The 10,909-nt window shown below is 30.6% G+C and overlaps 1 protein-coding gene across 1 annotated transcript; it reads left to right on the forward strand.

Annotated features, from left to right (window-relative positions):
• Positions 1-6,322: 6,322 nt before the first annotated feature.
• LOC124916563 (external alternative NAD(P)H-ubiquinone oxidoreductase B1, mitochondrial-like) lies at positions 6,323-9,854 on the forward strand. Its single transcript, XM_047457295.1, has 10 exons — positions 6,323-6,405; positions 7,300-7,582; positions 7,798-8,004; positions 8,071-8,321; positions 8,414-8,633; positions 8,709-8,813; positions 8,898-9,161; positions 9,248-9,369; positions 9,450-9,569; positions 9,667-9,854. The coding sequence occupies exons 1-10, from the start codon at positions 6,323-6,325 to the stop codon at positions 9,752-9,754; spliced, it is 1,743 nt and encodes a 580-aa protein (XP_047313251.1). The 3' UTR covers positions 9,755-9,854.
• The last annotated feature ends 1,055 nt before the right edge of the window (positions 9,855-10,909 follow it).

Genomic DNA, 10,909 nt, shown 5'->3' on the forward strand with positions numbered 1-10,909 from the left:
TTTGATTTTTTAAATTCAAAATTGGATTTTTCTTATTAAGACCGAGTGATCGGGTTTATCTTTCATAGAAAGCTCATAAAGATCATAATATTTCCAACCATCTAATTCAAGAACTAGACGACATACAAGTTTATGAAAACTGAAATATAAAAATTTCAATTTCAAACTGGAAGTATGAATTAAAAGATTATTAGAAGCGTACCAAAGAATGGAGAATACTCCTTAGGCCTTAAGGAATCTTTTGGGATGTCTGGATTCAAGCTTTAGAGCTTTAAAAAGAAAATTCGAAAAATTTGAAGCTTTGAGCTTCAATGGAGGATTTTCCATTACATTTGATTCAGGACTTGAAATTTTATCTCTTCCTTTCAGAATGATTGAGGGGGTCTATTTATAGCTGCTCTAGGTCGGTGGAGGCTTCAAGTGAATCGAATCAGCTAAAATTCATTAATGGTTTTTTCCCTATGTTTGAGCTAACTTGAAGAAATAGGGATGAATCATCTCATTGAAGTAGCAGAAATGATCACCCAAGTAGGGTGATCATTTGAGCATTCGAATCAGCCGTAAAGATGGACGTGAAGAAAGTTTCATCTTTGAAAAATGAAAGATGGGACTTATTGTCTATCCTTCTGGCGATCGCGATGAAGACAACGGTGGTGGTCGATACGACACCGTTTCGAGTGCATTTTGGCATTTGCATGGATTTTGTCTACGATCTGTCAAAACGCGGGTGTTTTGTTGCGTTTTGATGGATGAAGCTAATGTCTGTGTTAGTTGATCCAGTATGATGCGAAAGTGTACTTCCTCATCTATAGTGGGTTATTATAGCATGTCTGGAGCGTTGGATGAAAATTTAGCGCTCATCCGATGGGCACGGTCGTGGCTGTAGCTTTATCTCCGGATTACTTATTTTATTTTTATTTTAAAAACTTAGGTTTGTTTGAAATTGATTTTTCTTTCACCCTTTTAACTTTAATTTTGATCTTTTTAAATATGCAAAATATTAAAATAAATATGATAAGTATTTTACCAATTTATTTTATTTAGTTTTGCATATTTTAGGGTTAAATAAATAATTTTAGGGATGAAATGAGTACCTCATTCATCCTAAATTATTTATTTTAATCTCTTGATTTTTTTTAAAATTATTTTAGGATAAAATGAGTACAAAATTTATCCCAAATAATTTTTTTTTGTCCAATTTTCTTAATTAATTAGGTTTTAATTATCTCAATAATTAATCTAATTATTTGTTTTAATTGGAATTTGGCCATGAGGTTAATTATTTTGATTTTATTTATTTAAAAATAAATCAAAATAATTATTTTAATTTTATAAATTGGGTGTATATATTTTTAGTGCTTACATGCCCCCAATATCTCATATCAAGCCCTAATTTCGAATTAATCAAAATAAATTAAGAGATCTAATATAACATATTAAACATAATCATATAAAATAAAATAATATTATGCCCAAATATCTCATATTAAGCCCTAATTCAAATTAAGAAAAATAGATTAAGAGATTTAATATCACATATTAACACTAATTATATAAATTAAAATAATAGTATGCCCCAAAATCTCATATTAAGCCCTAATTCAAATTAAGAAAAATAGGTTAAGATATTTAATATCACATATTAACCTAATCATATAAAATAAAATAAATTAATATTCTGCAATATTATCTAATATCAAGCCCTAATTCGAATTAAGCAAAATAGATTAAGAGAACATGAATTCAATTTGATCGAATTAAGCGAAAATCTGACTTTGATACCAGTGTTGAATTTTCTACAATGGATTAGGGTCGCGCAACAGAAGCAGCATTCAATTGTTTTTCGCAAACTCTAATTCGTTTCATCGTACTTAACGATTAAACCATAATAAGTATATACTAACATGGTTCCATTTTCAATGATTACCGAGAGGCTGGTTGCTGCGAACGTCCTCTATTTCTATCCACACGTGAACGAGGACTCAACACCTTGGATTCTTGTCTTCTAGGACTCTTAATTTTTACACACTTGAAAACTCTTTTCAATGATATATATATATTGTTAAGTTTTAATGAAACCCTAATAAAAACTTTATGAGTTTTATAGGCCCATCAAAATTTGGACCTTAACTTTATTTTTCAAAACCCGCTTAGTTGTGCGACCTTATAGGCTTATTTAATATGACAGTGGGCCTAAAATATTTTTAGGGTTCACAAGTGGTAAGTGATCTCTAACAAGACATTACTAGTAACAATTTTAAATGAAGAAGTGATCTATAAATTGTCTATTTATAATTATTATTAAATCCTTTTATCTCATGATATTTCTGATTGAACACAAGGCATGGATAAAGCCACCTCATCAAATTCAATCATTTTTCATCGATAAATAGACTGACCTATTAATGATATTAATACATTTATTAATTTATTTATAGTACGACCATGCATTTCTTAGTCATACTTACACAAAAGGCCCAGAGATATCACTCTCATAATAAGAGGGACAAATCTCATCTTAGTTATTCACTATCCATTGCATAATTCAGAATATGTCCGAGCACAACTTTTATAATCATTTGGTTAAAGATGACGTTTGATTGTATCAAACCATATTGATCTTTTATGTAGGATTTTATGGTAACCTCAAGTCTAAGGATTGCAACAATCAATCATTATGAAATTACTTATGACTTATATCCATGTAGTAATTTTCCGTGAGTCGGTCTAGTCTCTTATACTCTTATAAGAAAACTCATGATTATGATTTATGTCTCCATATAAATAACTATCTCATGATTATCACTCATAACTCATAGTAGTCTTAATTTATTATTATTCCCACAATAATAATTGACTAGGGACCTTTTAGAATACATCAAATATATTCATGGATATTTATTTAACAATAAACATGCAATTGGATAATAATAATAACGAAAGGAAAAGAAAATTAATATCATTTATATAATTATTCTAGAGCACTAGTACCAACACATATGATATAGTAGCAATGACATTTTCCTAATGCGTAATCAAGCATCAAACCTTTAATCCGTGAATAATCTGTTTTATTTTCTTTAGTTTCTTTATGAAGTAAACTAAAGTGTTGAATCTTAAATTCAATTAGTTTAATACGCTTCCACACATACTAAGCTAAAACATGTATAGGTCTACTCAAAAAAGTCTATAATATAGAACTCTACTTTAGTTTCTCATCCCAAAAGATATGACAACATCCTATATAAATAGTCCTCTTATCTACTTTTTGTGAGATTCGAGAGGACGGTAAAATAATGAGTTCTAAAACATAACTTCTGTAAAAATAAATCTTTGTCATATGGGTTGCGTCTACAATTTAAGTCCCTCGTTTCGTCCCCTCCATAGGCGAAGCACTCGAGTGGATATGTAAGGCATGTGACCAATGACACAAATTGTCCTTATAAAGAGGGGACATTTTGAATGGACAAATAAACCTAGATTTAGGGTACACCTCATTTCTATCCATCGTTCCGAATGAAAAATATAGCTAGCCAAAGCTGCCGAAAAGATATTCCATCTACACTTTTACTTTTCTCCCGACCATTTTAAGGGGGGAGAAGGTTATGCACGCGGAACGACAATAAAAAATGCAATGTCTAATCTTACATCTAAACAACATTAGAGTGTGAGACTAATTTAAAGGGTGAAGATTTACTTTAAGTAGGAAAATTGTCAATAAAACTATGCCAATGTACCAATAAGAAATCTGATTTGCTTGAAATGTTAGATCAAGGTTAAAGAGATTAAAGTTATCTCATCCGAAAATATTAAGGTTAATCAATTGCAGTTATTAAGCAAATATACAGAGCTGTAAAGACAAGCAGATAAGACAGTTACGCTATCTTTTTGACATGTAGTAGTCAGTTATCGTCGAGTCTCAAATTTGGAATTTTTTGACGATGGTTCCATTGGTGTAATTTTTGTATATTTGGATGACTTTTTAGATTTTGAACATTTAATTATTAGAAACGTTAAAACCAAATATTTTATAATAGTTAATAATTTTAAGAATATCATTTTTTTTTATAAGAAATGATTTCTCGTTAATTCAAATAAGGTGTTCCATATGGAATATAAATTTATAAATAATACAAAATAACATCTAAAATATCAAAACAACTAAATGAGAATCTAGATATTAAATAAAATGATAAATTTGTAAAAATTAAAATTCTAATGTAGAAAAATACAACAATTTTGATTTTTTTTAGGTGATTCCAAATACGAACTCGTTTGAATTCCATAACAGTGAGTGAAGAATTAGAGAATAAACCAAACATGCGGTGTAAGAATAATCTCTACCAAAAATTATGAGTGGCGGTGAAAATTTCCTTGCCCGTGGGTTGGTAAGCAAAATCGAAAAATATTCTTTTATGTGATAATTGATCATCTATATATATATGATCAAAATAATGAAAAAAACTCTTACAATTCAAGAGAATGTAAGAGGGCCTTCAAATGAAAAATCAACTTCATAAACTCCTTATTGAACAAAAGAGAAACAATTATAGATCTGACAACTTTATCTCCTTTACTGCTAAGAAAATAATGTATAGAGACTTGAGAAAGCATCATCAAGACAATTGATGAGTATGAGCAACAAACGATCCACCAAAATTGAGAGTATTATTCGGATTATAAAAATTCGGGACGAAAAATTCGATCCAACTAAACAAGATGTCGGACCGAACAAAACACAACACCAATTCAAATTTGAGTGATGAAAAGAAAAACGAAGCACACTCCGATGCTAAAAAAGTCAGCAGAAGACTGGAAACAAAATGACTTTTGACCTTCTCTACACTATTTTTATAAAGAGAAATAAAAATTTCATTTAATTAGTTTTAATATTATATATATATATATATATATATATATATATATATATATATATATATATATTCTAAACGGAGTAATTTGAGTGATTATCTATTCTATAGTTACAATAAAATTTGTCGGCACTTAGTTCTCTATGGCGATAGTGAGAGTCGTCGGTGTTTTCTTCTCTGTGGCGATAGTTTGAGTCGTCGCCATTTACTTCTCTATGTCGATAATAAATATTATTGTCATTTACTTCTTTTTGGCGACGATTAAAGTTATTGGAATATAAAAAAAAAGTGTTCACAAGGGGATTAAGCACATAGCCCGCAAACACATTTAATCATTTAACTAGGCGCAAAACTTGCCGCCTGACGGGCTTGAACCTAGGATCTCTTAAGGAGGCTGGGGATATCTACCTCTTTTTGCCGCTTTGTTAGAAGAGGGGATAGTTGTTGGCATATAACACTCTATGTCGATGGTACTAAAGTGATAGATAATTTTGTTTTAGAGCAATAACGACGACTCATTCTACTGTTATTATCACATTATAGCGACGGTTTATAACTCAATACCGACAACGACGATAATCGTCGACATTGCCCTTTTTTTTATTAGTGTAATTAGTTGTTAAAGTGTCGTTTATTGGTTATATCGTGAATCTCTTAAAGAGTAGATCAAAGCCATATTTTATTGTCAATTTATCTCTTTTCCTTTACATTTTTCTTCTTGTTATTTGGTAGTCTTGTTTTTTTTATGTTTCGTGGATGCTTAAACAATGGTTTGAAATGACATTATTTCAAAGAAAAACAAAATAGCTAGTTAATTTTCTTAGGCTAATCTTATATAAAGGAGTATGAGATTGGGATATAACAATATAAGCCAAGCCAATTTGTAGTTGTTGACAATCCTAATATTTAACCTTGTTTATTTTAAATTCTAAGAATATACATTTACATTTTTCAAGTTTTATTAATACTTATAGAATCTTCACTTGTTAGGGTATGTATGATAAAAAAAAGTATTCTCTAAAATATAAAATATTTAAATTCAATTCTCAGTACAAAATAAATATATATTTTAAATTGAAGTGGGAGATCATAATTGTGATTGTGAAGGCCGTGTTAACTTTCTCCCAAGAAAAAAAATTAATTTAAAAGACTAGAATTGATTAAGTCAGATTAAAATCCAATAATTGGGTTGAGTTATCTAGCTATCAATTATAAACCATATTAGACAATGAAATATATACATATTAATTTAGTTATTTTCAATCATCTAAAATGAAAAAGGTGATATATTTTAGTTCCTTTTTTATAGGTTTAAATTGTCTATCAGAAACTGAGAAGAAAAAGTCATACAAACATTTAAAACTGTTGTTGACGGTCGGTCCGGTATGATCATCATATATTCTCTGTCTCTATGATCTTGCAACAAATTCTGGGTTTGATTGAAAAAAGAAATGAGGATTTTCTCACAGTTGAGCAAACTCATCAATGATCATCACTCTTCATATTCCAAGCTTCTCATTCTCCTCTCCGTAAGGTTCGGATCTCAATTAATTAATAATTTCTCTCTTTTGGAATGCATGCATGCACTTCTTCCATAATAATATGATCCCATATGATGTGTTAATAATGTTCTTTTCCTTATTTTGGTTTTCCCCTAGTTTAACATCATCGATCTGTCCTTAAAAAACATTCTAATTTGGTATAGTACTTTAAGTAAGATTATGTCTTCTTCTCATATCATAATTTCATCGTCAAACTGAAGGAAACAACAAACATCCAAATCCCACTAGTCGAATGCCCAGGGCCGGAGCCATGATTTGAAACCTACCCGAGCTAATTTTTTATTACAAAAATCATTCCGGGCTAGTTTTATAGTTTGCTTCACCAATGTCTTTTAGCGACGGAAAATAACCAATAACGACAGTAATTTACCGTCGTTATTGATAAAAATACATAAAGCTTATACTTGGTTCCGCCCCTGCGAATGCCACAATCGATTCGCCAATACTTGTTTTGAAATTCTCAATATAATACATGAAAAATCATGATAGGACAAAAAACAAACGAGGGAAAAACAGCATAATCAAAAGTTCAACAAAGATTAGATGAAGCATATCAAAACTACCGTCATAGTACAAATTCTGGCATTTTATGTGATGACTTAGTTTATATAATTTGTATGTGTTAGCTTATTATAGTACTTGTAATTTTCAAAGGCCAATAGTTTGATGAAAGAAAAGTCTTATTCTTTATTTCTTAAGTCTCAAGAGACTTTACTTTACATTCTAACAACTAAAATGAGCAAACATTAAAACACCCTCATGAGCATCTTATCTAAACCTTACATTTATTTACCCTTTACCTTTTTTCTTTTTCTTTTTGTTGCTAAAGAGCCTTTACCTTATTATTGATTTTGAACTAATTGCAGTGGCAGTGGGGGTCTTATTGCATACTCACAATCAAATAAAGATGGTGGAAATCCCAGAAATATTGGGCAGAATCAACGCGATCAAAAAAAGAAGAGAATTGTGGTTCTCGGAACAGGATGGGCGGGTATTAGTTTTCTAAAAGACATTGATACATCAGCCTACAACGTTCAAGTGGTATCGCCTCGTAACTATTTTGCATTCACACCTTTGTTGCCTAGCGTAACATGTGGGACCGTTGAGGCTAGAAGTATTGTCGAGCCTATAAGAAACATTATGAAGAAGGTAAAGAAAGCCGAGATTAGTGATGAATCTATAGTAACGATAATCTATGGGCTCATTATCCTCGCTATTAATCTTCAGCGACAATAATTTAAGCAATAGCGACACTATTTTTCTCATTTAATTTCAAATCAATAACGACGGATAATTCGACCGTCTCTGTTAGCCCCATTTACACTATTTTGGTGATGTATGATCATTTTGTATTTTATTGGCAGAGAAGTGGAGAATTTGCTTTTTGGGAGGCGGAATGTTTGGCGATCGATTCAAGGAACAAAAGAATCCATTGTCGATCTAATATAAAGGAGAATCTAGTAGGAAGTAACGATTTCTCTTTAGAATATGATTATTTGATTATTGCTCTTGGAGCTCAAGTAAACACCTATGACACTCCTGGTGTTCTTGAACACTGCCATTTTCTCAAGGTATTATATTAATGTTTTCTTCTTTTGTCTAGAATGTACTAGAATGATCTATGTTTTTTCGGATAGGAATTGGAGGATGCTCAAATGATACGTAGAAGTGTAATAGATTGTTTCGAAAAGGCTGTTCTTCCGGACCTAAGCGACGAAGAAAGAAGGACAAATCTTCATTTCGTCATTGTTGGTGGCGGTCCAACCGGAGTTGAATTTGCAGCTGAACTACATGATTTCTTCGTGGAAGATGTATATAAGTTATATCCTTCGGTAAGAGATTTGGTAAAGATAACAATTATTCAGTCAGGTGACCATATACTCAACACGTAAGAATCATCGAGAAAAAAACAAGCTAAGACAAATCAATTAATTCTTTCTTACAATATGGTCTAATGGAAACGCGTTTTTGTTGTTGTAGGTTTGATGCAAGAATAAGTTCATTTGCTGAACAAAAATTCCAAAGAGATGGGATTCACGTTATCACAGGATCGCGAGTTATGAGTGTTTCCAATGATCATCTTAATATGAAAACGAAAGCAGATGGGAAAGATTTCTATGTACCCCATGGAATGGTGGTTTGGTCTACTGGAATCGGTAGTCGTCCCGTTGTTAAAGACTTCATGAAAACAGTTGACCAGGTTTTCTTCGATGAATTTCACAAAAACATGTGTTTCAAAAATGATTTATCGTCGTTTTCTCGTTCAAATTTTCAGAACAATAGAAGAGTTTTAGCGACGGATGAGTGGTTACGAGTAACGGGTTGCAAAGATGTCTATGCTATAGGTGATTGTGCTACAGTAACTCAACGAAGAGTTAAGGTGAGTTTATTATCTCTTTAGTTTTTTAGTATTGAATGTTTGAAAATTGTGATAATTTTGTATTAATTACTATAATTTATTTAGGAAGACATCTTAAATATATTCGAGTCCGCAGACGAAGATAATTCGGGTACCCTAACAGTCGATGAATTTCGAGATGCTACAAAAGATATTCTTATAAGATACCCTCAAGTTCAACTTTATCTAAAGAACAATCATATAACCGACGCTACACATCTATTGAAAGATAAAGATGGAAACGAAATAAAGGAACTAACAATCGAACAATTTAAAACCGCGCTTTGTCAAGTCGATTCCCAAACAAAAAGTCTACCAGCAACCGCAGCGGTGTGTCAATTTATTAATATTATTATTTTGGCGCGTTATTTTAAATGAAGTTATATATTGTTGTAACTAAAATTTATTTGTATTAGGTCGCGGCTCAACAAGGTGAATATCTTTCAAGTTGTTTCAACCGTAGGAAAATTTGCGAACTTAATCCAGAAGGGCCTCGTCGGTTTAGGAGCTCGGGTCGTCATACTTTTCGTCCATTTTGGTAAATTTAATCAATTTCATGTTCTATTTCAAGTTAAAAGTTTTGAATCTTTTAAAATTATTTTATGATTTTTTTTTTAGTTACAAGCATCTAGGGCAGTTTGCTCCATTGGGTGGAGAACAAGCAGCAGCAGAACTTCCGGGAGATTGGGTATCTATGGGACATAGCACACAATGGCTTTGGTATTCTGTATATGCAAGGTAATATTTAAATTTTTTTGGCTTTTCTTTCGCGATTTCGAGGGTGAAAATAAATGAAACCTAACAAGAATTTTATTCGTTTTTGATGAACGCACAGCAAACAAGTCAGTTGGCGAACTAGGATCCTTGTTGTATCGGATTGGGTAAGAAGGTTCATTTTTGGGAGGGATTCGAGCGGTATTTGAGGTTGAAACTTGTATCGTTCTATAAATACACTCGATCAAAGGTTACATATACTTCAATTGTAATTGTTTTTGAACTACATTTATTTTTAATGTTAATATGATATATATATATATTTTGTATTGATTTAGATATACAAATATAAAAATAACTATAACTTCAAATTTTGATCATGAATATTAAGGACAATATTGGGCTTGTTTACTCATGCTAGTTGTTTTAGTTAGTTTAACATTCTCTATTTAAAACACACCAAAGACATAGAGTTGTATTGTAGTTAAAGTTGAATAAACAAGTGTTATTAAATTTGTTAATATATACATAATTAAAGTGTATCGACCATTATTTCATCTAAATTAACACATCAATAAGATATTGTAAGAATAATATAGTTTTTAAATAAATTTAAAAAAAATCGCATAAACCTAGCTCTAACTCCGGAGCTGGGCAAACCAAACAAGGCATGTAAACTATTTGTTTAGGTTAAATTTCATTATATAACATTTCATTTTGACAAATGTTTTAATGATTAGACTTTATTTCTATGGTAGATACAATTTATCAGATATCTCAAGCATAAATAAACGTGACTAAGAGACTTCCATTAATAACCCTTTAAGTTAATGAAGGTGTAATTGTGATGCATCGTAATAAATTTTTTATCTAAAAAAAACTGACTTAAAAGTATATTTATTCTTAGAAGTATATTTATTCTATAGAAGTCTTAATGCTTAATTTAGCAATATAATTAAAATTAATGATTTTGTATAGTGAACAACATTTATGTTACATATTTATATTTATAGTTTGATATATACATTATTTATATGATTTATAGTTTTTTTTTTTAACTTTTATGCCTTTTAGTTCTTCAAAAGGTGATATTTTTGTTTCTAAGAATTTTATGTACAAGGGAATGGCAGAATCCTCTACTGCTATATGGTCCCCTGATTATATTTATTACACATTTTTAGTTTCATTCTATATTAATAATCTGTTTAATTTTATAGAGAAACAATCAGAACTCAATATATCTTATAAAAAAGTTGTATTAGTAGAACTATGTTTTTTAACTAACAACAATAGCGACGACGAACACACGTCGTGATTAATAAATATTGTTAGTGTGGCGATTATTCCGCCGTGATTAATAATAT

Source organism: Impatiens glandulifera, chromosome 9 (genome assembly GCF_907164915.1).
Source record: "Impatiens glandulifera chromosome 9, dImpGla2.1, whole genome shotgun sequence".
Classification (NCBI taxonomy): domain Eukaryota; kingdom Viridiplantae; phylum Streptophyta; class Magnoliopsida; order Ericales; family Balsaminaceae; genus Impatiens; species Impatiens glandulifera.

Excerpts from the sequence above, each read along its gene's own strand:
- LOC124916563 (XM_047457295.1), top strand. The coding sequence starts at position 6,323 with ATGAGGATTTTCTCACAGTTGAGCAAACTCATCAATGATCATCACTCT. Across the intron at positions 9,162-9,247 it reads GTCTACCAGCAACCGCAGCG|GTCGCGGCTCAACAAGGTGA; the intron begins GTGTGTCAATTT and ends TATTTGTATTAG. Across the intron at positions 9,570-9,666 it reads TGGTATTCTGTATATGCAAG|CAAACAAGTCAGTTGGCGAA; the intron begins GTAATATTTAAA and ends ATGAACGCACAG.